This window comes from Suricata suricatta, chromosome 10, assembly GCF_006229205.1.
Source record: "Suricata suricatta isolate VVHF042 chromosome 10, meerkat_22Aug2017_6uvM2_HiC, whole genome shotgun sequence".
In the NCBI taxonomy this organism is placed as follows: Eukaryota; Metazoa; Chordata; class Mammalia; order Carnivora; family Herpestidae; genus Suricata; species Suricata suricatta.
The window spans coordinates 93,912,588-93,940,331 of NC_043709.1; the positions used below are offsets into that span (position 1 = coordinate 93,912,588).

The 27,744-nt window shown below is 44.4% G+C and overlaps 1 protein-coding gene across 7 annotated transcripts in view; it reads right to left on the reverse strand.

Moving 5' to 3' along the window:
• Nucleotides 1–27,744, reverse strand: part of ETV6 (ETS variant 6) — a 245,253-nt gene that overhangs the window by 145,550 nt on the left and 71,959 nt on the right. Inside the window, exons 1-2 of one of the 7 annotated variants that reach the window (XM_029955004.1) lie at nucleotides 4,151–4,475; nucleotides 2,051–2,177 (exon numbers count right to left, since the gene is read on the reverse strand). The exons of 1 other annotated variant lie outside the window; for it this stretch is intronic. In XM_029955004.1, coding sequence (XP_029810864.1) covers nucleotides 2,051–2,177; nucleotides 4,151–4,378 — 355 coding nt within the window. In that variant the 5' untranslated portion in view covers nucleotides 4,379–4,475. Of the gene's footprint in view, nucleotides 1–2,050; nucleotides 2,181–3,817; nucleotides 3,890–4,150; nucleotides 4,476–27,744 lie in introns of those variants that run through there. 5 more of the 7 variants (XM_029955003.1, XM_029955008.1, XM_029955007.1 and 2 more) reach the window with 5 other exon arrangements.

Sequence of the window (27,744 nt, forward strand, 5' to 3'; positions counted from 1 at the left end):
ACAGCCAAACAGGTAGTTTAACAGCAGAACTAATTCAGAATTAAGGACTAAGAGTCTCTAATTTGGTGTGTTTTTCAGCTGGTTTGTGCCATGGTCACTGCTTATGGGGAGGTGGTCCCGGGTGGTAAAAGAGCTTCCAAAAGTAAAGGCATCCAAAGGCGAACCAAGAGTTAGGGCCTTCTTGGGCCAGAGGTCTCAAAGTAAAGGGAGGAAAGGCTATGAAAGAAATCCCATCCTGTTTGGGACGAGTGTTCACACATTTTTCTTTTTCTCTGTACTAGACGTTAAGCTCTATAAGGGCAAGGAGTTTGGTCTGCTTTGTTCATTTTTGTATCCCTGGCATCGTGAAGCGTGCTTGTTGTTGAATACATAAATACATGTTGAATAAATAAAATGAATAAGGTTAGATGGTTGGAGCGTTCTGCACGGCACGATCAAGCATGTTCGACTGGGAAGTGCGGATTCCTGAAGTGAGTCTACTCCTGGGCACAGGACAGCTTCTGGAGGAAAAGAGGTCATCACCGGCCTGTGGTTTCTTTTCCAGTCCTGTCCGCTCTCCTTGTGCCACAGCGCTCCGGTTAACCAAGGACAACGGCGCCTGCAGTCATGACCTGGCAATGCTACCATCCCAACCTCATCTTGTGGAGTTGCTGGCAGAGTGGAGAGTTATGCCCATTATCCCCTTGCCCACGTGGAGCTGGAATACGCAGCCTGTAACTTGTGGTGACATTGTAAATAGGGTTGGACATAGCAAGCCGGAGGAGGGGAAGGAGTCTCGTGGCCCTTGAGTCCTCACCTGCGGCCTGTCAAGCATCCTCACTGGAGGATACTCCCCCAGGACTTCCCTGATTCCTTGAATTTTCACAGGGACAGGGAAGAGAAGCCCGCAACCTCAGTCTCCTTTGGTTCTCCCCTTTCAGCAAGCAACCTTCTGGCTTCTGAGGAGAGATGGAACAAGAGGAGGCGAATATCCTGGGGAGCGTTACCTTGCCAGGAAGAGATGGCAGGCACAACCGTGCGTGCTGCCACTGAAGTCTGAGGAATCGGCTAGGGAAGGGCCAAGGTGACCCTCCTGTGCTTCCTACAACCTGGACTTGTGCCCTGAGGATGAGAGGCAAGCCAGAAAACCTGGCACTTTCTTGGACACTGTGATCAGGGTGGGAATCAGGTGACTCATTCTCCCCAGCTGCCCCATCACACTGTAACATCTAGAGGCTGGGTGGCAGCACAGGAAAGGAAGGCAAAAAGGAAGTGACAGGTGTCAGCTGCTTGGAGACTAGCCCCAACAGCACAAGTGTGTTGGCGCTGGTACTCAGCCACGCTACAGAGAGATGGCTGGTAAAGGCAAGAGGCAGAGGTGACCTGAGGGGAAAAAGGTGGAAAGACCACAGACGCTGCATCCGCTAAGGCAATGCAAAGCACAAGAGAAGCAGGAGACGGGAGCAAAAGGAAGGACAGGAGGAAAAGGCCATATCTAAGCAGTAAAACGAAGTAAAGAAAAGCAGCCAACATACCAAAAAAAAAAAAAAAAAAAAAGAAAGAAAGAAAGAAAGAAAGAAAAGAAAAGGAAGAAAAAAGAAAAAGGCAGGGAGCCTCTCCCTGTAAAGAAAGGAACAGCAACACAGCCTAAAAGCAAAGCAGAGAGGGAGTCTGACTCAGAAACTGCCCAAAATGTAGAGCCTACGAAAATACTAAAAAGAGGATCTACGTGTGAACTTAGGAAGAAGAGACAAACTTTCCAAAAACATTCACGTTCAGATCTTAGGAGATGCAGTTGACCTTGCTCGATGGTGCACATTTGCAGAGGTGGGGGTAACAGCTCAACAAGGGACAGGAGTCTCAAGCTTTTCAAAGCCATCAGTGGAGGTAGGGGGAGGGGTAAAAGACTGCAAAGCAGCTTCTCACAGTGGACACCAGGAAGGATGCCAATCTCCTGCCGTAGACCCACCCCCACGCAGTGAACCATTCCCCTCTCTGTCCGTCTGTCTTTCCAGCCCTGGGGCTGTCTGTCCTCCCCTCCACCCCCTTGCGCATGCGCGCCAACACTCACGCAGGTGCGCGGGCAGGCGGATCGAGTCGTCCTCCATCCTGAGCGCTCGGGGCACTGGAACATGAAGTGGAGTCGAGGAAGCGTAACTGGGCACCGGGCTCTCGGGAGGTGTATATGAAATTCGTTCCTGCTGTTAAAAAGAAGAGCAGGAAGAGGGGAGGGGGAAGAAGACAATGAAAGCTTGGAACTGACTTATGTGTGAAAACAGCAAGAGGAGTGGGGAGCAAAATGGAGACGGGGCATCTGAGCATGGTCAACCAAGCAGGCTTCACATCATTCCTGCTCGCCCCCTCTCCAGACACTCCAGACAGTTAGTGGTCTTTCAGATCTCTAGCATTTGGGGTTTACAACAAGGTTGTGGAAAGGCCTAACCTAGGGCTTCTCCTTTGGACTCGGGTCAGTGGGTGTCCATTTCCCCTCTCCTCTGTACTAGAGCGTTGTTCAAGTAAAGAGGGCAGACAAGGTGGAGGAAATGAAATAGTGTGTCCAAGAGAATGGCTTTAAAGACTACTCTTAAAAATTACTTGTCCAAGTCACATAATTGATGTCACCCGTACATTAAAACCACGTTTCCTCTTCTCTGGCAATATCCCCAGCTTCTAATGTAAATATGATTCTGTACTCAGATACAATAAGAGGTGAGCTCAAAGTGATGGCTTGTAAATTCTAGATTTAGTGAATAAATCTCCAAGCACGATTTTCCTATGGTCGATCTATATCATTATAAACCAAAAATACCCAGGGTTTAATTTTTTCCTTCATAGCAGGGATGTATCTGTAACATTAATAGCATCTCCTTGTCCCTTCCTTCTCCATCTTGGAAGCATGCTTCTTTCCTTCTTAAGTATTTCAGAGCTCATTCAAGAATTATCTGCATTTAAGGAAAGTGCTATTTAATTGAAGGTACTTATTCAACTGACAACTGCGGATCCACTGTTTAAATTCAAACAGGCAGTGTTTGTTAGATCAATTAAAACAACTGGGTGGAATGGGAAGGATTATTACTAGCTTCAAGTGAAAACACGGCAAATAATGGCAAAGAACCAACTATTATGTTCAGCTAGACGAGCAACACAATTTGCATCTCAGATCTGTATACCAACTACTTTCACTTAAAGTCCATACATAAACATAACTCCCATCAGTTTCTGTGGTTCAACTGGGCAAAGTAAAGTGGGACACGCAAGGTCCAAAAATAAGTTGGGGGGAAAAGATGAGGAAGATGCCATTATGAAAACAAAAATCAGGAGCAAAAGAAAAATCACAGATGAAAATAAAGCAAAGGAGGTGTTTATGTTTTAGAAAGACAGCTCTAACATTTTATATTTTATCAAATGTGCAAAGGGAAGCCAGGGAGTCCCCCTGGCTGTATAACCAAATTAAAGCTTCTCTTCTGTTCAGAGCCTGGAAAGTTTGGTGGTTGTGGTAGGAAGTTTCAATTTTAAATGAATATATACATATTTCTGTAATTTCCGAATGGAATCACTATACCTTCCCTGAGGCATCCTCTGCAAGCAACTAGGGCATTTGGAATAGTTCCCGTTTAAACATACATCCTAAAGTTTCCTGGTGAATTTCTTAATTAAAGGCAGGCATACAGATCCTAGATTTCACTTCTATATCAATCATGACGTCCTGTGGAAGGTCATCCAGAGGCAAAACTTCAGCTTCAATTCTCTTGAACTTTGCCACTCACACATTACTTTGAGCAACTCTAGGTTTCGGGGGGCTTGGTTTGGGGTAAAAGAGTCAAAGATATCGACATACCTTTGGGAAGCATACGATCTGCTTAGGGGGTTTTCAGAGTGAGATAGGCTTTTGAGGCATTTTAACAGTCTGCTTTTCTAGTTTAACACACTTAAACCCTTGAGAAAAAAAAAAAACAGTCCCAATTTATGTCTAGATATCTTATCTGCCGTTAACTTTATTCCCAGAAATAGCTTTGTTTTGTTAGAGTTTTTGCAGAAGTGAAACTGTTGATGAAGAAAACATTGTGCAGCCAAAGAGTTTTCAAATGGCATGGCACGAGTGCGAGAAAAAAAAAAAGAAGACGGCATTTCATAACACGATGACTATCTCTTAAAGCAAGGAGAAACTCACCAGATCCTGCGGCTGGTCCCTGTGAGTGAGCGGCCACGTCATCCCAGCCCCCTCGCCCCTCACCAAATCCATCAAAGTCAAAAAGGGGAGAAATCCAGCCCTCAAAACAGATTTTACTTGGTTTCTTGGGAAATCTACCTCTAGCCTAATGATAAGAGTCAAGACAGGTACCACCTTTAAAATGTATATATTCTGATTGGCTAAATTATCACCCATGTGCGTGCACATCTGCGTGGTCGCCTGTCCTTACTGCTACACTGAAAAGCCACACTTCAGTGCCTGCCCTGCGATTTGATGACCCCCCCCCCCATGTCCAAACAATTCTAGTCGGAGACAGCTTCTAGACCTCTCATTCCAGACGACGGTTTCTACTCAGCAATATTGCAACACCCTGACCGTGGGACAGGAAGCTCTTTTTAAAAGGTTCAATGAAGAGATTTATTAGTAGCAGAAGAGAGGGTGTTTGACCAGGACGGCGGGGTGGGGGGTGGAAGCAAAATCCACTTCTAGGGCCTTGAGCACTTTGCTAGCAGCCATTACACACCTACCCTGTCCCTGAGTTCAGCAGCCAGGAGAGCCCTTAAGGGACCCAAGAAAGGACATTGCCCAGTACATGGGCTTCTTTCCTAACAGATCGAAACACACACCTGGAAATCCCACACGGCAGGTTTTGTCTCTTTGTTAATTTCTAGGGCAACTCACACGGTTCACATTTTTTTCAGCTATTCCTATAACCATGCACTTAACAACTACAAGGCATAACCAGCAGACTATCGGCAATTACAAATAGGAAACAAACACTCCGATCTCAGATGGAGACATCTAGACCAGGAGTCTTAAGGAAACTAACATCCAATTTCTCAAATAAAGGAAACCTCTTTATCCTCACAACTGCTTCTGTGGTCCAACCCCAACAAAAAGAAGGGGAGTACCTGTGTACAGCTCAGTCACCTCAAAAGTAAATTGTCAGTCGGGTGAAAACCAGAGGTGTTTTATTTTAACATTACAGAAGGGATAACAATTTTTCCCAAGAGGATTATAACCACTGCTCTAATTAAATTAAAATGCTACAGAGAGTGATATTAATGCATTCAAGTGTTGTAGGATATAAAATGAATGCAACATTAATGCATTCATGTTGACAGAGGTCAACGATGTGACTGAAAAGGCCGTGATATGGTTACATTATTGTTTAGATGCTAAAAAAATAAAATAAAATGTGCTGCTTTCAAATGTGCAGACACAACCTATCAAACCAACCTGAAAAACAAAAGGGAAGGATTGCCATTTCTAAGACCAACTGTAATACCTAAGGGGGCGGGCAGGGGATAGCACAAAGCTCTGAAAAGAGAAAATAAGGCTAAAAATAGATTTATGCAAGGGATGAAATGTAAATTTCACCAACCATTATAGAAAGCTTTTCTTTTCTTCTTCTTCTTCTTCTTCTTCTTCTTCTTCTTTAATTTAAATGGAATATGGAGTGAGGTTGCTAGAAGCATTTAACTCCCGAAACCAAAATGAGGTCTATTCCCCATCTCCTGCCATCCCCCAAACCATGAAGAGCCAATGAAGGGTACCCACTGGGTTCTGCTCATTTTTAAATCAAGTGCTTAGAGAACATGTGACTAGCACATAAAATAAGCTTAAACATTTTATGCTCAGTAGGAGAATGGTATTTCTCCTCCCCTCTTTCCTCCCCCCCCCCCGCCCTCACCATGGCTACATATTAACAGAACAGAAAAGTCAAAAAATGAATAGTCTTATTACCAAAAAGGTCTTCCCTTTTCAAAATTATTCAATGCGGAGCTTCTATAAATCACAGGGATCCCCTTGGTGCATTTACACATTTGTTTTACACCATCAGTTCTGGAAAGGAGGCTGAAGGATTGACACGCTTAGAGCCTGTTGCTAATTAAATATTAACTTTCTGGAAATAAAGATAAAGTGTTTCTGGAATTGAGAAGAATAGAAACAAAGTTTGGTTGTACTTGCAAAAAGACGGTTTGGGGCGCCTGGGTGGCTCAGTTGGTTGAGAGTCCGACTTCAGCTCAGGTCATGATCTCACAGCTTGTGGGTTCGAGCCCCGAGTCAGGCTCTGTGCTGGCAGCTAGCTCATAGCCTGGAGCCTGCTTCTGATTCTGTGTCTCCTTCTCTCTTTGACCCTCCACTGCTTGCACTGTCTCTGTCTCTCAAAATTAAATAATAAAAAAAAAGACAGTTTGCCACTAATTTTAAAGATTCCTCTAAGGCTGAGATTCCCTGATTGAGGAACTGTTTCCAAAAATAGCCCCCCTCCTCATTATGAATGCCAGATTACCCCAAGGATGGTTTCTGAGACCCGTGTAAGGTCCTCAGAAGGAACAGTGTCATGGAAACTGAGTGGTGACCATTTCTCCGGGAAATGTCGTAAAAAATCCTACAGTTGCCCTTTTCATCCCGTTGCACTTTGATGTCCGTTCACTGCATTCTAACTGGCAACTCAGACAATGCAAAGCAGCAGGCACCTGAGATATGGTGGGTGCACTGGTAATATTCCTATTTTGAGGGAAGGATCTCTTTTTTACCCGCAGGTTTTAGGAAAGCTGCCTGGAAAAGCTGATGCTTGTACTACAGTGTGTCTTCTATAGACGGAAGAAAAGAAACGTCTCCTGTGGGAAGTTATTTACTGAGATTCACTAAACTCAAGTCTGAATACACGATTATTTAAGTACACTCTTCTGGCTGTGAAATGATTCAAGGCGGTGGCTGTAACTTACATTAAATAAGCTTTCATTAACAAGCGAGATCTATACATCACCCAAAACCTGAATAAGACAGAAATTGGAGCTGCACGGTTTTCTAGGTTTTTGGTGCCGTGGATACAGGACATGCACAAGAACCTGAACTAACGCACGCTTGAACACCCAATTACTTTCACTTGCAGAACTATGCTAAATATTTTGCTCGCCCCAACATTTAGCAAGATCAGCTTCAAGAACTTGGGAAAAGATACAAACGCCAGTCTTCTTTTCTAGATATACACTACCAATAGCCACAGGCCATGCCATTTTTGGCATTTCTCCAGAAAGAAGCAGTATACCTTAGGATCTGGGCTATACCTTGGGATCTGAGGTATTCAAACATCAACTCTGAAGTAGAAAACCAGTTCCATCAAACCCCAGAAGTGACATTGTGATGCTCTCTGTCCATTCCACAGAGGATCCAGGAGACATCTGTACCAGCGGCCTGGGCAGGCCTTCCTCTCCTGAGCACCCTCTGAGGGCGGAGTCCATAGATTTGTACCACCCAATTGGGCTTTGGCTTTCAACGCACTTGCAGTAATTTGAGGGGTGGGTGGGGAATGGAATACCCTGTGCAAATTTAAATAGGTGGAACTATGCCCCTGGTCACTGCTCCTTCCTTTCACCCAGATGCCCATTCAGCCCTTGGAAGAGGAGGGTGAGGGAGCAAGCACTCAGCAAACCACACACACTGATGGAGAGATCTTCCTGGGAGCCTGGCTTTACTGGTCTAAGGAGGGCACCTGTTTTGGACACTTGAGAAGATGGGTTCAGGACCTGAAATGTGCAGTGTCCTGTATATTTACACCTGACATAGGCCGGTTCCTCACCCTCCTGGCCTAAAGTCAGAAGAGAGCGTATCATGTCCACCAAACACAATTTAGTCAAAACATCTTAAGCTCTCCTTTTGCCCAGAACTATGTTCTCTGTGGACAACAACGTAAATTTAAAAAGTGTGAGCGACAGCCCCGGTAGTCAAATATTGCTGTAAATGGTCATTAGGGTATTTTTCTCCCTATGGTCATTATAAAATACTTCATCATCCTTTTAGCGTCCACTAGGAGCCAACGCTTACTAGGCATTAAGAATTCCACCACTCTAAGTCCTAGAATTTCCAAGATGGTCCTAACATTTAAAATTCTGTATCACTTTACAGAATAAATACTTACACCCCTCAGAACATATGTGCCAATTTCAGCTGGAAGATACTCACTGCAACCATCAGGAAGGGGAGCTAGCACTCAGGGAGCACTTGGCACAGGCTTCTCATGAAGCCTTCACTTTATTTCAGACTCACAATAACCCTGCAAGGAGGCCACAACCATCTCCATTCCAGATGAGAAGCTGACCTGAAGATCGTAGGTAGGGGTTAAGCAATCCATTCAAGTCCCCAGCTCAGGAGGAGAAAAAAGACAGTACATTTAAGGAGCACCGTCTGTCAACGGTGGCTTCAGAATTTATGGGGAATCCCAAGAGGTAAGTCCAGGCTTGTATAGAATCATTGCAACTTTGAAGTATTTCATTGCTTTGCGCCCTCACTCCTCACAGAATTGTGTGGGGTTCCCGAGAGTCACTCAACAGAGCTGCCTCAGCCAGGGTGCCGACTTTCTTAAGCCTATTGCTTATCCTGTTGGGAGCACAGACGGAAGGCGTCAATGCATTTAGCTGAGGAAGGGACTAGATAGGACGTATGAGAGAAGTTCTCCTGGCATGACCTCTGAGTAGGGACGGCCATTAAATTCATCCAAGGACAAGTATTAACCTGAGGGACACAATCAGCAGGGCCACCAGGGCATTTTCAGATTACTTATGCATACAATGACTTCACCTTGTATAGAAATCTCACCTGAAGTAATTTTTGAATAAAAGTATGCTACTTTTGGGCTGGCTGGGTGGCTCAGTCAGTTAAGCGTCCAACTTCGGCTCAGGTTATAATCTCACAGTTCACGGGTTCTGTGCTGACAGCTCAGAGCCTGGAGCCTGCTTCAGATTCTGTGTCTCCCCCACCTCTGTCCCTGCCTCACTCTCTCTCTCTCTCTCTCAAAAATAAATAAACATTAAAAAAATATTTTACTTTTATCTCTAACAAAATTTTCTTTAACAATGACTACAAGCACTTCCCTTACTCAGTGGCTTTCCATTCATCTAGGAGCAGCAAATCTAATGTACAGGAGAGACAGCCAGGAGCCCTGAGGAGGAAAGGCCCTGTCAACATTTTATTCACACCTGCAGTGAGAAGATCTGCATACCGAGAAGGAACAGAGTCTATCTCCAGAAACTGCAGTGGCCACAGTCCAAGAAGCCTCCAACGGTCTGAAAATGGCAGACCCCATGCTCTCAAATGAGACATGGATGAAAGCACTAGGGACATATGTAGCCTGTGAGGAAGAAAAGATCTACAGGATTCTCCTAGATGTCTTCAAATATGAGAAAGACTAGGGTAAAGAAGAGAGAAGGCTTCTCCTCAGCGCCTCAGAGGGCCGGGCCAGCAGCATATACCGATGTACCAGAAATATGTGCATGGCGTACTGTTCTCCCTCAAGCCAGATGAAGCTGAGGCTTCCCTAAATGGGGCTCCTACACTGGGAAGGAACTCAAGTTGAACTTGAAGATGCCTTCTGACTCAGGATCTTGTATCTCCTGGTAAGTCAGAGCTTATTTACAGTGTGGGCAGAACAGATCCAAACAACGCCTGAACACCACAATCCCCTCCTCTCTTCATCAGAAATCCCTCACAGGGCTCAAGGCTTCTACCAAATATTATTAGGAAAAGCACTGATGTCTAGAACTAGGACAGAGCAAGCCCTTTAAAGACAAGCGGTGGGGGAGGGGTGGGGAGGGGACTCATAGATTTCTTTATTGTTCTAATTTTAAAACATTTTAATTAAGATCTTTTCCAACCCAGAGATGGTATGAATTTCTTTCCTTTTTTTTTTTTTCTGAATTTCTTAAGTATTTCTGACATGAATCGTAAGCAGAATCTCAAGCTGTGATTCCTTTTCATGCCAGGTTGTGGTTTCCAGGGAGGTCTATGCTTGAAGGATACTCGGCTCACTTGGCTGGAACCCAGTGCTGATGCAGATGAGGTCACAGGCTGTTGACCTGGATGGGAAAATTAATGCAGGAACTCCTTGGCCCTGACTCTATCCCTAATCCCTGCCTTTATGGAGAAGACTGCTTTTGCTCTAAGCAGAGATTAGGGGAGCTCATCAACATACATCATAGCTCCTGGAAACGGGGTGAAAGGGCATGTCCTACGGATAGTGGATCGCTTCGCTTCTGTATAAGAAAGCCGGTGTGACTTTCTTTATACCCAACCAGCAGGTGTAGTCTCTGGGAAAAATAAAGCCTTCTTGTTGGATTTACCCAGAAATGCCCCTAAGCTTTTGATCCACCTTTTGAAAGAGGGTCACTAAATCCTTTCTTCCTAACTAATTCTAATAGCAGAAGAAATAGGTACTTAAATTCACAGCAGCTTATATCCTGGGCACAACAAAGTGGCCAAGTTCGGCTCTTGATGAGATGCTTTCTCCTCCATTAATGCCATTCCCCTTAATGATTTGGCTATTACAATTAGCCAGGATGCGGTGTCCCTGCCTGGGGCTAACGAGTAATGAACTGAGAGAGTTGCTATTTAGTTGTATCAAGGGCACCATTAGAGAGAGTGTCTCAATTTCTCCCCCCAGAGGAGAGATACCTTCCAGGCATGTTCCACCTGCCATGTGACTGCTCTCCTAGAGCACTCATGTTGGGTGGGGGTGGGGGGAGCCTGGGGTGGGAGCTAAGTCCCCTGGGGTCTGACCTAAAGACCCCAGCAGAGAAAGATCGAGGGTCAGGCTTCTGCAGAGCCCGAGGCAGAAACAGCAGAATAAATTGTTAATGCTCAGGTTGTTGCTTCAAACCTGTGCACCATCCATTCGTTCCTCCTCCCCTTCCTTCCACCAGCCACCCCCTGCTTCATAAACCTTTCACCCCTCCCCCACGCAGCTTTCTTCTTTCTGTTCCAGCGTCACTCTGGGCTTTGCTCATCTGCACTTCTTTCTTGACCGGCTGTATCCTGGAGGTCTTGTAAAAGGGAAAGCGAGAAGGGGGTGGGGGGAGCTATGGCTTGAACCCACAACCCCGGCTGTTTGCTGGAGTGGTTACAGAGGACGCAATTCAGACCTCCTTTAAAACTAAAAACACTTTTTTTTTTTTTTTTACCATAAGAAATAGTAGGATTTAAAGATTTGATACCAGAGGCAAGATTTATAGTCTCATTCAAATGAGACTAATCCAGAGAGAAATGCTAAATAAAAACTGAATAAAGTCTCTAAAATGACAGCCCCAAGGAAGAGGTTTGTAGGGAGCCCTACAAGTTCCTAACTGGATCCAGTCCATTTTCAGTGAACCAGGAAACACCCCCAACCCCACTGGGCCTCAATCCATAAGGCGGAGGAGGGCTGGGTCACGGCCACGACCATGGCCAAATTGAACAAATTCCCTTGCTCTACATATATCAGATAACTCCTGGGTTGCCTCAGGCAGAGAAATAAATAGGAAGAGAAAAAGCCCTGTAAACTGTATACCTAGGGTAACAAGTGCAAATTAGATCTGGAAAAGATTTATATCTCTGGAAAATGTTTACTACCAAAATAATTTCAACAGAACCACATAAGAACACCACACTTAAAAAGCGTGTAGAAGAAATAAGTCAGCCTCTCCACAGTGCTGCTGTCTGAGGAACTGGCATATACCCATACCAACCTTCACTGTCACATGACATTATTTTAAAGACAAATGAGATGAAGCTTGTAAAATATAATGAGTATCTTCAAACAAAGGCTCTCTCTAAACACAAGGTTTTATTATGACATGGAATTTGAGAAGAACCAAATAAAGCACTACTTTTGGTGTGTGCTTTAAGAATTAAACTTGTCTTGGGGTGCCTGGGTGGCTCAGTCAGTTAAGTGTCTGACTTTGGCTTGGTGGGTCCAAGCCCCGCGTCAGGCTCTGTGCTGACAGCTCAGATCCTAGAGCCTGCTTCGGATTCTGTGTCTCCCTTTCTCTCTGACCCTCCCTGGCTCATACTCTGTCTCTCAAAAATAAAAAAAAATGCTAAAAAAAAATTTTTTTAAACATCTTTAAGAATGAAACCTGTCTTTGTGCTTTGAAATGAGAAATTAATGTAATTAAAACCAAGACAAGATTGACATGACCTCATTATATGGCTGACAGAGGAATTAGAGAAGAATTTATCTTCTTTCCCCGCCCAGCCTCTACATCTCTGAAAAGAAACATGAACAACCTTGAACACTGATGACGAATGTCACACACCTGAATTTCCTCTTTCAGACAAACTTTTACAGAAGCAATAACCAATTGTGGCAAGTGTCTTCTACCTATCTACCTATGCTCATCAAAACTCTCAGAAATTCCCTGATTCTTAGGCACAAAACTCCTGCCTGCAACTCAGAAAAGGCATCTTCTCTTTCACGGAGGCCACAGGTGGTAGAAAGACCTGGGGGTTTTGTTTTGGACACCTGATTCCTATGTGCAAGATGACGGCAGTGGTTATCAGAATATTACACAGCTTGAAATAAGGAAAGTCTTGTGCTATACTCTTGTAGCCTTTTTGTTAATCTGTGCCTTCATTAAAATTGCCAGTGCTCCCCGGTATTTGAAAAATATGCTTGAGTTCCTGCATACTGCAGGGACTAAGGATCAGTTAACCGCTGAGGAAACACACATGCCAAATCAGGTATTCTGAATCTTGGCTGCATAGGAGAACCATCTGGTGAAGCTTTAGGAAGAAAAGAAATTCCAGTATCCAAGTGAATCAGCCAGGGATCCTAGCTTTAAAGCTCCCCCCATGGGATTCTGATAGGCAGAGGGGTAAGGCTGAGAATCACTATCTGAAATGAAGATGTATGTAAGTACAGCAAATCAAACACACGTTAGCTGATTATCTTTCACAATAGTTTTTTAGAAACCTTCTTAACCAATTTGCTGACTGTCCTTCCCTCCTGAGTAAATCGTTAGTGTTCTGCCTTGAACCAAACAATGGAGATTACCCATGTAATACAGGAATGACTACCTGAGCTATGTAGCAACAACTGCACCAGACAGGTGTGCCTGTATTAGTTTCTCTTCTCCCCCCACTGCCTCTAGAGGTGTCCCTCCCCCAAAATTCACCAGCAGGAAGGCTGCTCTGCTGCCTCTTCTGCAGCTCAACACGGAGCCTGTATTCTCCGTGCTTCAAGTGTGTAGCAGGAGCAAGACAGGGTTAATGAAGGAAAACAAGAATGAAAGAAAACCCATTCCACTTCTGGCCTGCCCTCCCTTCCTCTGCTCCCACCCAGAAGGCTCTGTCTTCCTGTGCTCAGGCCCTGGACCTCCTTCTTGCTCGGAATGAATCTTCATCAAGTAACCTGGGGACTGGACGGCCTTCCCTAGGTGAGGAACAGGATCCCCATGATGATGCTCAGGGTTACATTTGTACCATTCTAAAGGGGTGAGTGGGCTCCACTTCCACCCCCCCCAAAAGTAACCTTGCTACCAGTGGTTAGGTCTTTATTTTTGCACACAAACTATCAACTGATAATAATTAAAAGAAACAGCTTGAACTCCAACCAGCTGACTGCTTAATAAAATCTTAGAACCCCAAATCAGTAGAAATCTTGAGGCTGCTAGAGCTTTTTACCAAGATACCCTTCAATTACCAAAAGCCCTTCAATTACAGGCTGCTCTATTCTCCTTCTCTAGGAGTCACATCACCAAGAACGAGCACCAAACATACTCAGCAGATGTAGGAATTGAGGCTGAAGAGCTAATGAGATCCTTGAATGAATCCCGCAACTCCTGTAGCAGGTCCAAAGACGAAGGATGGCATCTTTCTCCAGAGTTACCTTTTGCCTATAATGTTTTTTTTTTCTCTTTAAACATTTATTTATTCTTGAGAAACACAGAGAGACAGAGCATGAGCATGGGAGGGTTAGAAAGGGGGAAGACACAGAATCTGAAGCAGGCTCCAGGCTCTGAGCTGTCAGCACAGAGCCTGATGTGGAACTTGAACTCACAAACAGCAAGATCATGACCTGAGCCGAAGTTGGACACTCAACCAACTGAGCCACCCAGGCGCCCCACTGCCCTATGATGTTTTTTAAACTCTTGGTTGTCATGATAAAGCCTGGGTATAAAGTGGCCCTTAGGGGTAGGAGTAGCTTACTGGAGAACCTAGAGGAATGATTTATTCACTCCTTGATTTAAAAAAATAAACAAAACACTCAAAAGAAGTCACAGGAAACTTAAGTTCTTCCTATAAAACAAAATGTTCAAGTTGCCAAGCAACTTGATGTTATTAGTATTTTATCTCCTCTTCCTTGTAAGCAAACTACAATTCTGAAAAGGTGGGAGACTCATGGCAAGAATGTGACTTTGTCATCTGAAATTCACTCGGGTGTTGAAACTACTACAGCGGATAGTAATTCTCTTTGCATCTTTAGAAAGCGACTTGCAAACCAAACTGTGAAAGCAGCCTACAGCATTGCCACCAGTCAGGCCTCACCACTGGTGTCAATGACGCCTCGAACAGGGAGCTGCCCACAACTGAAATCTATAAATAGGAAGATCTGGAAAGTTTAGGCAAAGAAGTTGAAACAGGGACTCTGAAAACCACTTGGAGCTGCTGGGGTTCAAACAGGAGCTAGCAAAGGGCTAATATTCCCTTTAATGCTACAGACTTCCCAGTTACTTATATTTCTTTAGGTTCCCTGTCACAAGCAAATCAAATTTCTGCTGACAGTCCCCAAGACTTCTGGCTGAAGAAAAGGATCTGGGTCAGAACAGACATGAATGACAAAGCACTCATGTGGGTCTTTGTTTTCATGACAAAACATGGTAAATGCATATATGCAAGCTGTTCCAAACACACTTTAAAAAACTTCTAACCAAAACCAAGAACATTTTAAAATTAAAATTAAATACATTAAGAATTCAGTTTCTCTGTTGCACTAGCCATTTCTGGGGCTCATTCCCCACATCTAGCTATGGGCGACCATACTGCATATTTGCGGGTTAGAACCTGGGACAGTGAGCAGCCCACAGGAGTGAGCAGGGGTCGAAAGGTGACCCACATCCTTTTAGAAATATCATGAAGTCTGTGTAGACAATGATTACACATGAACCATGTTCCTCTTCTTGCATTTCTTTCTTTTTTTTTTAATATTTATCTATTTATTTTGAGAGAGAGAGAAAGAGTGCACGTGAGCAAGCAGGGGAAGGGCAGAGAGAGAGAGAGAAACAAAGAATCCCAAGCAGGTTGCCTGCTCAGCAGGGAGCTGACTCTGGGCTCAATCTCACAACCATGAGATCATGACCTGGGCCAAACACTCACCCATCTGAGCTGCCCAGGCACCTCTCTCTTCTCACACTTCTCCAATTACAATAGTCAATCATTAGGGGCATCTGGGTGGCTCAGTTGGTTAAGCAGCTATTTCTTGGTTTGGGCTCAGGTCATGATCTCATGATTCTTGAGTTAGAGCCCCACATCAGGCTCTGCACTATCAGTGGGGAGCCTGCTTGGGATTCTCTTTCTACCCTTCTACTCCATCAAGAGAAGTCTTTTACTTTCCTCTTATCAATATCTATCTCCCTCACTCGATCACTAGCTCACTCACTCACTCACTAGCTCACTCACTCACTCACTCACTCACTCACTCACTTCCTACCTAACAAACTTCCCTGGGACCTGAAAAACAAGCTCATTCAGGATGCCACCTTGAAGCTTCAGCTCTCCTCCCCAGCTCAGATCATCACTGTGCAGGCCAACCTCTCCTCATGTTGATGATCTTGAACTTGGCCACAACCTTTCTTAGGCGATACCCAGAAATAATCCACCTGCAACTCCTTAGCTTTGGGGACTCTGTTTCAAACTAATTGTTTCTACCATCTACAATTCCTGAACTGTACCATAGAGGTTTAAACTTCTCAGAAGACACTTTGCACTCGTCAGAGGAAAGAGGTATCTAGTTAGGAGAAAACAGAATTAAAGTGGAAAGTGGAAGTGAGGCCCTATACACAGTAAATTCTTAGCTCCTTGAGAACAAGTCTGGGCCCAACCTGCGCTCAACCTGCCTGGCTTGGCTTGATGCAGCAGGTAAAGCAGCCGCTAAAAGGACCACAGGCGCTCTGGGCTGTGACTGATGCTCTCCCGGAAGGACATCCTTGCATCCCCTCCCCCCACACACTCAATCTAACTCAGACTAACCTTCCAGTTTCAGTGCAACTTGCATTTGTCTTTCTACCAATTCTAGTCATCTCTAAGTGCCTTCCCATCCTCGCAGGACTAAAGAACAACACAAGTTTAAGCCTGAACACTCAACATTCCCTGTATACCAATTCTTCCCACAAAATCCACAAAACGAGGGGAGGGCAAAGCTGAGCCTCAGTTTCCTCAGACATAAGATAGACACAACTGTGCTGATGGATTGACGAGGTTTCGAGTAAGTCAAGTGAGTTAGAATATGTGAAAAGAGGCCACACAAACCATGTCATGTTCTTGTCATGCAATGGTTTCCACCACGTTGAGACCTAGATTCAAAGATGAATGCTGCCTCCCTTGTCCACAACTCTCATCAGAAACTAAAAAAAAATTCATATGCCTTGTCTCACAGCATTATAACATTTTCTTTGTGCACAAGAGACCACTGGAGGGAGAAAAATACACAGTGTTTTCATTGGTATGGGTGGCTCAGTTGGTTGAGCATATGACTCTAGATTTCAGCTCAGGTCATGATCCCAGGGTCATGGGATCAAGCCCTGTGCTGGGCTCCATGCTAAGCATGCAGCCTGCTTGGGGTTCTCGTTCTCTCTCTCTCTCTCTCTCTCTCTCTCTCTCTCTCTCTCTCTCTCTCTCCCTCTGACCCTCTCCCCTGCTCTCTCTCAAATTAAAAACAAATATTAAAATTTTAAAAAATAAATTGCAGGACCAATAGGGATAAGATGAAAAGCTCCACATGACCCTGAGTATCTTAACACCCAAATCAAAACTCAGCTCTTTCAAATCCACTGTGTCACATTCTAGTTCAATCAAAATGTTAAGACAACTTCTTAAAGTTGATTGTAGGTTTTTAGCTCTATCATCCCAATGCATGACTCTGAGCAGCTCCCTCGCCTCTATGGGCTCAACTGCCCATTCAGGGCCCTGTCTCCTGCCTCTACTTCTCCTCGTGTCAGGCTGAGTCTCTCCAATCTGGACACACCTGCCCTCCTTTGGCAGATCTGCCCTTGATTCTGGATCTAGGTGTATCTTCACAGTTCCTCGTCTCCAAATTGATGGTTTGCAGGTGAGGCCTACCTTACCTTCACCTGCTTCTCAGACCCCCAAGAGCACACTGAAGCCCCAGACCCTACCACTCACCTGAGAGGGAAGGCTGTCATTATAAGAAAACTCTGCATGAGCAGGGATTTCTCTATTCTGTTCCCCTGGCACCTAGAGCAGTGCCTGCTGGCTAGCACTAGGCACTCATTGTTGGATGGATGGATGAATAAATGAATTGAATGAGCCTCATTAGACAATCCCACCAATTTCTTGATGCCAACACAAACTCCTCTTTTGTCTTGTGTTTTCCCCTAGGGTCACCCAGTGACTTATTGATAAAGTTTTATGGCTAACTATCTACATGAGAATCTTGCTACCAGCTGCCTCATCTCCTCTTACTTCTCCCCTCCAGGAGGCACGTTCACTGCCCAATTATTCAGTTATCTGACTTGGTTTGAGGCCTTATTCCAGGTGGTTCCAAGCTCCTGGAATACCTTACCTACTTTGATCCCATCCCATCAATTCTGCTGCCTCTTGAGATAGATCCTCTAGAGTGTGATTATACTTAGTCCTGTGATACCATCTATCCCCAGAAATACTTTAGAAACACTTCGTTTAGGGCTTTCAGAACCAGTTAAAATGACTTATTGCTCTTCTTTGTATCTGGCCAAAAAACAGTTTCAAGTACTCATCGGATTCAAGGCCGAATAATTCCGGTTACTTCTGAAATGTAGATCCTGCCTCAAGGACCAAAGTTGTTCATTACTCAAATTATTTAATGTTTCTCTTTCAGATAGACTTAAAAAAGTGGCTACAGGCTATGTCTGTGTTGTTGACTGCACTACCCCAAGCACAGCACCCGACGCGCTGTAGGTGTGCAGCTAATGAGCGACTGAATAAATGAATGATCTCAAGTCCTTCCTAAAAGATAATTTCTTTGATTCAATGACTATATGCCTGACACTGCTAGGAGTTGAGAATATGGAGATGAATAAGAAGAAAAAAATTATTTTCTTTAAAGAGCTTAACATCTAAGAGAGAAAAAATGTTACGGGAAAAGGAAAAATATGTATTGTCAACTCTTATGTAGCACGCACATAAGTTATTTCATTTATATGTCCCAGCAATCAAGTGTGAGATTTTAATCCCTGTTTTAAAGACTAAAAAGGTAGGATTTGACAATGTGACATAACTTGTGTAATATGAATAAGTGATAAGTCAGTCTTTGAACCCAGAGCCTATGAGCTGAGGACCTTTCTTCCACGACACCATAGAATGGGTGTACAATTCAAGTAAACGCTTTGTCTTTTAAGTGACTACTTCTGAAAATCTGAAGGAGATAACACGTAAGTGACTAAGTGCAGATAGGCATATTTCTTCTTTTAGCCTTATCCCCACTGCTCTAGAAATCACGTTAGGTGACACAGCAACTTTGATTTCACTAAGAGGTAAGACCACCAAAGACCAGCTCCTTTAGCTGTACTTTTTCAGGCATCAAGAAACCCCAGACTCCCTCATTTGGAGGTCCACGACCCCCGTCCTGTGCTGATGTTGGGGCAACGGTACTTTTAGGAGAAGCTGTCACGGGAATGTCGGTGGACCCACAAACACCTAGGGAGGGGTGGGTGGATTAAGCAGCAGATAAACACCGGTACACATGGAACAGGAAGGAAAGAGAAGGCTTGGAACCAGGAGCTAGCATCTCGAAAAGGGGCCAAATGCCATGAATCATGGAGACTGCTTGCTCATTCTTACTACTAAGTAGATGGAAAATGGAGACTTTCAAGTTTTATTTTAATGACATTTTATTTAAAAAAATTTTTTTTAATATTTATTCATTTTTGAGAGACAGAGAGAGACAGAACATGAGCGGGTGAGGGGCAGAGAGAGAGGGAGACACAGAATCTGAAGCAGGCTCCAGGCCCTGAGCTGTCAGCACAGAGCCTAATGAGGGGCTTGAACTCACCAATCTCGAGAGTCCTGACTGGCTCATGACCTAAGCCAAAGTCAGACACTCAACCAACTGAGCCACCCAGGTGCCCCTTTAATGACATTTTAAGGAGACAGACGTCTCATACTGTTATCACAAAAGACATTAACATGTAGGGATCGTGTTTCCTCTTCTTCAATTTCTTTATTCAGTTCTAAATTTTTTTTAAACCAATCTAGTGCAGAGCTATGGCGTGGGAGCACCTAAATGTGTTTTCAATCTGGCTCTGGCACTTATTGCATGACTCTGTACAACTTTGGTCAAATTACTTAACCTTCACCTACAACAGGGGGTAATCACAACACTGAGCCTCCCTCAAAGGCTGTGAGGTCTGAAGGACATGATACACTAGAACTTAGCATAGGACCTAGCACGTGAAATGCTTAATAAGTATCAATGACAGGGGTACATATGCCAAAATTGTGGTAAATCTTAAGGACATACAGATATACACGCATACAGAATGGTCATTTCTGAGATGGCGTGGTATCTCTGTCTGTCTGTGGTAGATTCAAGATATCACATAATTAAACGTCATTATTACGTAATCACATCAAAGGCTGTAAAACTGTAACCTATTACAGAATTTAAGTCACCTTCAAGTACCATTGCAAATTATCTATTTTTAAGTAAGGAACAAAAACCGAGGTGGGGGGGGACACCAAAACAGGAACACAGAAAGACTCAATTCCTATAAAGGTGCTACAATGGAAATGGCCACTGTCAGGTCTATATGTCCTGGCATGATACCTGGATTCGGCAGATATTCCAGGAGAGCGATTTCAAGGTAATTTCTAAAACACTATTAGTTATGCTCTGCTAAAAGGTAAACCATGCATTTGATTCTTTCAATGAACATGTTAGTGATGACAGCTGAGGCATCCAGAGGTCTGCTGAGCAGGTTTTCCCACCGCCTGCCACAGTTGTCAGCATTATCTGCATTTACAGATGGACTTTTCAATACCATCGAGCACAGGAGTGGTGGTGTGGAAGGTGCCTAATAACGCACCCATTTCATTTCTTACATGGAGGTGACTTGTTCTTTGCTAATGACGTCTTTTGCCCCGTTGGTTGCATAATCATTCAGGGGCAGCATTGCCCAGGCGAAGTTTTCAGGAGGAGAGCCTGGTATAATTCTTCAATTAGCACCCAGTCACTGTGTCCTTACTCTCCCTTACCTGTAACACCTTTTCTGTAACATCTGAAATCAACAGGGTGGAAGAATGAAAACACAGTGACATGTCAGGGAGTCTGGAACAGTGGGAAGAGCTAAGGGACAACAAAGGGCTGAGAGGGAAATAAAACACATTCAGCGCCTTCTCTGTACCAACACTAAGATATGATACCTTTTGTTTAATAAATGATGAAAGCCAGCCTTATCAACTTAAAGCATATTCTTTCCAATGCCATACAGCAAATGGTGCTAGATTCGAACCAAGGTATACTGAATTTTAAATCCACGAGCCCTTTACATTTCAAATTCCCCAAAATGAGGAGTAAGGATCTCTGGCAAAAGGAAGGTAGCATTATGGACTCGTGTAAGATGGTAAAAAAAAAAAAAAAAAATTGATTGGAAAGGTTTTGAGAGTCTGAGTGTTTCATAGTATGATCGCACACTTGGAGTTGGACACTTTAGATAGAAGCGAGTGTATTCCAACATCTGGGGTAATGTATTTAGGTCTATTGCCAGGATGTCCTAACAGAAAAGGTTGTTCTAGGTCCTCTGGAGGCAGGAAAAGGAAAGGGTGTCTGTGTATCAGGTGCCCCCAGGGAACCACGGCGGCCACCCACTCCCTCCCTGGCACTGACAAAGCAGTACATTCACATAACATGGTGTAAGATAGAAAAAGACGAGGTGGGTAAGGATGGGTGCAAACACCTTACGTATGTCAAAGACTCATGCTTAATGGGAAACATTCTCTGTGTGAGCAGAGCTTATAAAAGGGACTGAAGTCCATTTTCTCACTGACCTCTCCTGCTTCCTGCTTCCTGCTTCTTTCCTCATATGATGTTTGAGCAGAAAACGGCCCTAGAAACCGAGACCAGTGTCCTCACTTTTCAGATGAAAACTCTGAGACCAAGAGAAGTATCTGAAAATCACACTTCTTGTTTCAGAAATTAGGTAGTTATCAGTTCTCGTTTTCGCTTTTCACCATACACTGTAATAAGGGGTGAAAGAGCAGACCAAAAACAAAAACAAAACAAAACCAGAAAGAAAACCCCCCAAGAAACCAGAAATTTTATTTCATAGTCGCAAAGATACCCCTACTCATCTCTAATTTCCCTTATTCCATGACTATGTGCTCTGAAGCTTCTTCGATTATCATGGGGCATTCGTACCACGTCATTCACACACTCTTGTCTAGGTCTTTTCTAAGGCCAGGTTGAAGGTCAGGACTGTGGAGTGGATGGATTTCTCTTCATTCAGGACTACCTGCACTGGTCGCCTCCTTGAATGACTGACCATTTGGGTTTCCCTGGGGCTGGATGTGGGGTTTCGGTGCTAAAACCAGTAAAATCCCAAGGACATCAGGACAAACTGGTCCTGCCTACAGCAGGGCCACTTTCTCAACTGAGCTAATAAACTGGGACAGATGAAGTGCAGTTAGCTGGAAGTGTGCGCTGGTATGACACCAGCAAAAGGGTCGCTAACATTTCAAGTGTTTAAGAAAAGAAAGCAGGATGAAGATTAATGACTATAAAGGGCCTTCAGTTTGGGGAGGAAGGTGTTCTCAAAGTCGGAAGTGTTAAGTCCATAAAAGAAACAATATGAGAAGGCAGTGGGGCTTTTTCAGACCTAACAAGTATGACTAAATCTCTGAACACTTCCTGTTCCGTCCCATGTTTTTCTGAAATTCGCTTTTCCTTATTGGCCACAAAGGTAGAAAAAAAAAATTGTTCTCTCTTCTCTTCTTAAGAATAACGGTGGGGAATTTCGAAAACCTCCAAAGCCTTCTAAAGTTGAGCAAGCGCTTGCTTTTGTACAGAAATATTATGGAGAAACAGACAGCACTCATTTTCCCCATAAGCATTCTCCATTCTTGCTACGTGTAATCTGAGGTAAGCAGAAAGCTACCTGATTAGAAACGAGAAATCCTCACATCCAAGTAGCACCCATTCATTCAGCTATCTAGCAATATTTTCAATCAAAAATTGGTTGTTGTTAAACACTGTGCCAGGTGCTGAGAATACAACACTGAACGAGGAGAATATAGTTTCATTTTACGTAGCACGGTATCCTAAAGATCTAACACTCCTTTTTGGACTTATTCCTGACTCTCCTTGGTGCAGTGGAAGATGACAGTCACCCTAACCTAAAACCTCACGCTGAAATCATTTCTCCCAGGCAGCACTGCCCATTCTCAGAGAGCAGTGCCCACAGAAGGCCATCTCACTTTCGCCTTTTCTGGGTCACCAAACACACTGGAGGTGCTCAGCTTAGAGAAGGCGGACAGGATGTGAGCCAAGGAGGGAGGTACACTGAGGAGCATGTCCATGGATTCCCCCACTCAGGAGAACGGCTTAAAGCTGCCCGCACACACATGTGGGGAAGGCACATTCTCCCACCTTCTCTGATGCCCTAGAAGCATGACATGCACAAGACAGTCATTTTCTAGGGAAGGGGAAAGGACAGCCCCCCGGGGAACCAGGGGCCCGTGGTAAAGGCTTTCTCTCCTTCCACGTCAGCTCTAATGGGCTGACTGTTGTACCTTCCCAAGCAAAACGAGGAAATCAAATCAAACACACAAGTTCCACCCACGTTCTGCAGCGGAGAGAGCGGCCACACCACCGTCTGCCCCTGTAGGATGAGTCTGAAGGACCGAGGAAACAGGGTCACGGGAGGGTAGGGCCAAAACGTGTGCTCCCCCAGCCACAAGGCCAGGCACCAATGCCACCTCTCCCAAGTGTCCACAGTCATTGTACTCTGCTAGCCCCCTGGCTGCAAAGAACCTTTCCGTCTTTGGTGAGATCTCTGGGTCCTGCCTACATGCAGGCCTCCTGGGAGATCTCTGGGCCTTAGTTACTTGTGCCTTTGTGCACACACAATTGGTTTCTTTGAGCTGGGCAATCCCAGACCAGGAGCCTTACTGGACTTCCTCTATTTATACAAGACTGGTCAAGCCAGTTGTGCTGCTTTTCTGCCACCTTTCTTTCCAGATGCCTCTAAAATGCCAACCTACCAGGAAACAAGTGAGAGATAGGGTTTTCTCACCACCATCCCAAAGGCCTACAAAGCCATGCATAGGCTTTGTGGAAGGCCTGCTGCATCGCTCTTAAAAGGTGGAGTGTGTTTTTAAGGATTGCAAGGGAACAGTTGTCAGAAGTAAGGTCAAAGTCAAATGCACTGTGTTTCCATCATTGGTGCTGGCCTCTTTCCAGAAAAAGTAAAAATGCACCCCTTGAAGCTGGCAGCAAGTCCTGTGGTTGCATCAATAATAATTTTCACTTGCACCAAAAAATCCCCCAGTAGCACATAAATGTTCATGAACTCCCCTCTCTTACTTTGCAGAGCTAGAACAGGTGGTAGGGAGAAATTAACTGCCCCCGTGAATCAGCAAAAACCAGGGATGGAACCCCTGGTAGCTAGTCTTCCTGCTCTAACCCACACAGCTGGCACGCCCCTGGGAAAATGGTTAGTTTTTCACTACAAAGAAGATGACCTTCAACTTCAAGCATCTAAAGTAAAATCATGAAAGACACCAGTTATTTTGTAGAGAGGAGAATCAATAAAAGAGGAGCCTAGGGTACAGTTCTTTCCAGAGGTCAAGATGGTATCTGACCAAGGTCAAGACCATATCAACCAAGAGTTCAAAGACCACTATCTTCCCCATGGTATTCATATTGAGATAGCCTCAAGATTAAGGAAGAAATCATCAAGTTGCCAGCAGTCCCACCATACGAGCCCAGGAAACTGGCTCTTTCGTGAGCATCTAAAGTGCAGGAGGAAACCCCGGGAGCACTCCTCTCAGAGCCCAGGACAGACCACTTGTTGGGTATGAAGCACACCTACTGCTCTATAACCTGACCCTCACCTGTTCTCAGATGGCTGCCTAACACCTGTAAGGACACTCAGAAAAGTTCTTCAGTTAAAGGTACAAAGCCTTTGAACAGGTCTCTAATTCAGGGGTGCCTGGGTGGCTCAGTCGGTTAAGCGTCCAACTTCGGCTCAGGTCATGATCTTACAGTTCGTGGGTTCGAGCCCGTTCGTGGGTTCGAGCCCCATGTCGGGCTCTGTGCTGACAACTCAGAGCCTGGAACCTACTTTGGATTCTGTGTCTCCCTCTCACTCTGCCCCTCCCCTGCTCGCGCTCTGCTCTCTCTCTCAAAAATAAATAAACTTACCACCCACAGGTGTATACTCATGAGTACAACCAGAAGATCAGATAAAATCCTGAAAACATGGACAAAGTCCATCCGACAGCTGCCCCTTCAAGGCCATGAACCAGCGCACCTGGCCATTTGGCAACAGTTCTTTCTTTCAGCAGATCTTACCCGCCTAAGCAGGAAATAATGATAAGGCTAAAACGAGTTCATGTTCACTGCTATGGTTTCTCACAGCTGAGCAGAACTCAGTTTAGAAAAAGAACCTTAAACAAAAAATTTTTTAAAGAAAATAAAAAATAAAAAGAAAAAGAAACAGAACCTTAAACTGTTGCAGATCAGTTCAACTGGAATGCCACTGAGCCATCAAAAATAAGAGATAATGTCTGTCCAAGTGTTTTATAAAACTGTAAAGCTATATATACAATATTACCTATTAGGATATTGATATTAAACAGCTAAAAGTAGAATCGGAAATTGTAACAGAACATTGATTAAAAACCATCCAATAGCTATGGGAGCCCCTGGGCCTAGAGACTGAAGACATCAGATGCCATGGGTTGTTTACTACATAAAAAAGCTCAATTTGAAAAAGCCTTTTAAAATGGTTTAAACATTTAGTTAACAATAAATACGTTTAGATGATTTCCTATAATTACAAATGTCCACAACCCAATCTGACAGTAAAACTAGTGTCATAAATCTTAACTCTGAAGGGGATCTCCAAGCAGCCTCAAGGCCAGCCCCAGCACTTCTATCACCGTAGAGGAAATATGATCTAATTTTTAAGGTGTAGACTATTCTCTTACGAGGTATACCAAGTGCTTACGAGTGTATAATCTACCCCTAACTCCACTGCGCTGAACGAATAACCAGCTTGAAAGAAGAATGGATAAGCAACAGAAGCCTTTTCTTCCCTTTTTTTTTTTAACTTTTTTTACATTTTTTTTTTTGCAGGTGGTGGAGGGATAGAGAGAGAGGGAGACACAGAATCCAAAGCAGGCTCCAGGCTCCATGCTGTCAGTACAGAGCCCGACACAGGGCTCGAACTCATGAACTGTGAGATCATGACCTGACCCAAAGTTGGACGTTTAACTGACTGAGCCACTCAGGCGCCCCACAGAAGTCTTTATATCAGGCCCATGACCAAGTGCTATAACTGGAACCAGAGCCATTGTCACCAGCCAGGATGAGCTCCTGTGAAGCCATCAGGAAACAACTGGTGGTAGCACTCTGTGTTCACCTGTGGGCCATCAAGCCTCAGGCTTCTTCCCCAAGCCTGTGATATAGTCTGTATAGCACATGTGTTAGAATACTTCCTTCACTTTTCATAATGAGGTGAAAATCAGCTTTAGTCCCCCACACTTTTAATCAAGCCTCTTTTTTTTTATTTTTTTAATGTTTTTAATTTATTTTTGAGAGAGACAGCACAAACAGGGGAGGGTCAGAGAGAGAGGGAGACACAGAATCCAAAGACAGGCTCCAGGTTCTGAGCTAGCTGACAGCACAGAGCCCAACGAGGGCTCGAATCCACAAACCTTGAGATCATGACCTGAGCTGAAGCCAGACGCTTCACCGACTGGGCCACCCAAGCACCCCTAATCAAGCCTCTTAACTAGAAAACCAACTCCAAGTATGCTTGAGGCTGTATTTTCTTAGCTTTTCTTATTTCATATTCTGACTCCTTCTTTAGCATTATTATCATCCTTCTCAAGTGATTTCATGAATGACAGGGATGGAGGAGATGATCAAAGCAACGTAAAATGACTGAAGGGAATGTGGCCACCACGGCAAAATGGGAAGCTCCTGGACACACTGCCCCTATGAGGCAGAGGACCCTAAAAGATGGTTTTTATGTGGGGCCCACGTCACAAAAGCTAGTTCTGTGAGCTGTGCAGCTGGCTAATGCAGGCATACAAATGGCCCCTGTAACCCATGGGACATGGGCATGTCTGTGCTATGTAAGGTGTCTTCAGTGCCGCTTTCTCTGTTGGGAGAGTCAGGTAAACTCCACACTCAACACCTGTCATCCTGGGTGGGGTGTGTGTGTGTGTGTGTGTGTGTGTGTGTGTGTGTGTGTCTACAAGGCAGAGCCTCTGCATATTGGTATCCTTCTCTCCCTGCCCACCCATAGCTCACTACCCTCCAGCATCTGATATGTCTCTTCCCTGACCACGACTTCAAATCTTGGCACTGACATTTACTGACTTTTTTGCACAAGGGACCCAGCCCCTAAATCCCAGTGCCCTCATCTGTAAACTGGAGATAAAGACACCTATCTTGAAAGGCTGTACAGATTAAATGAAGTCCTATGTGTGTGTAGGTGTGTGTCTCTAAGGCTCCTACCACTGTACTATGCAATGTTTGGTACCCAGGAGGTATTCCTCTTCCTCTCTCTAGCCTAAATACTCATATACTTAATCCTGAACTGATTTGTATTTTTTAATTATTTTGTGTTTATATCTGAGCTCCTCTCCATCTCAGGTGGGAAGAATCATGTCATATTAATTGTTCCTATCCACTACATTAGCTGTGCCAATAGTGAGTACCCAGTGTGACTACTGTAGCCTAGGATACTGAGCAAAGGGGTCATTTCCCCCACCTCCCATGGTATCTGGTAATGCTTCCTGAGGAAACTACTGAGAGTTCTGGATATAGCAGATCCGCCCCCTCCGTCAACTGGACTCCACACACTCCTTCTTTCAGACATATCCTCTGGCCGTTTGGAATGCCCTGAAAAACTTTGAGAAGCCAAGTTATCCATTCATTAATCACTTTTTTAAAAATGTTTATTTATTTATTTTGAGAGGGAGAGATCGGGTATACATGAGTGGGGGAGGGGCAAAGAGATGGGGGGTAGGGCAAAGGGAGAGAGAGAGAAGGAATCCCAAGCAGGCTCTGTGCTATCATCTCATGAACTGTGAGATCATGGCCTGAACCAAAAATCAAGAGTCGGAGCTTAACTGACTGAGCCACCCAGGCACCCTCATTTGGTCACTTCTCAAGTACACTTCTCTTGAGAAAGTTTCTTGAGCACATAAACATTTCCGAAGTATACACTACATGCCAGTGACAGGCACTGTGAATCCATACTTGGACAAAGAAACAGTTAAGACATGATTCTTGCCCATCCTTGAGGCAACTGGAAGGAGTCAGACGGGAACATAACAAGCACTCAAAATAATCCAGCATTCCAGAGGCT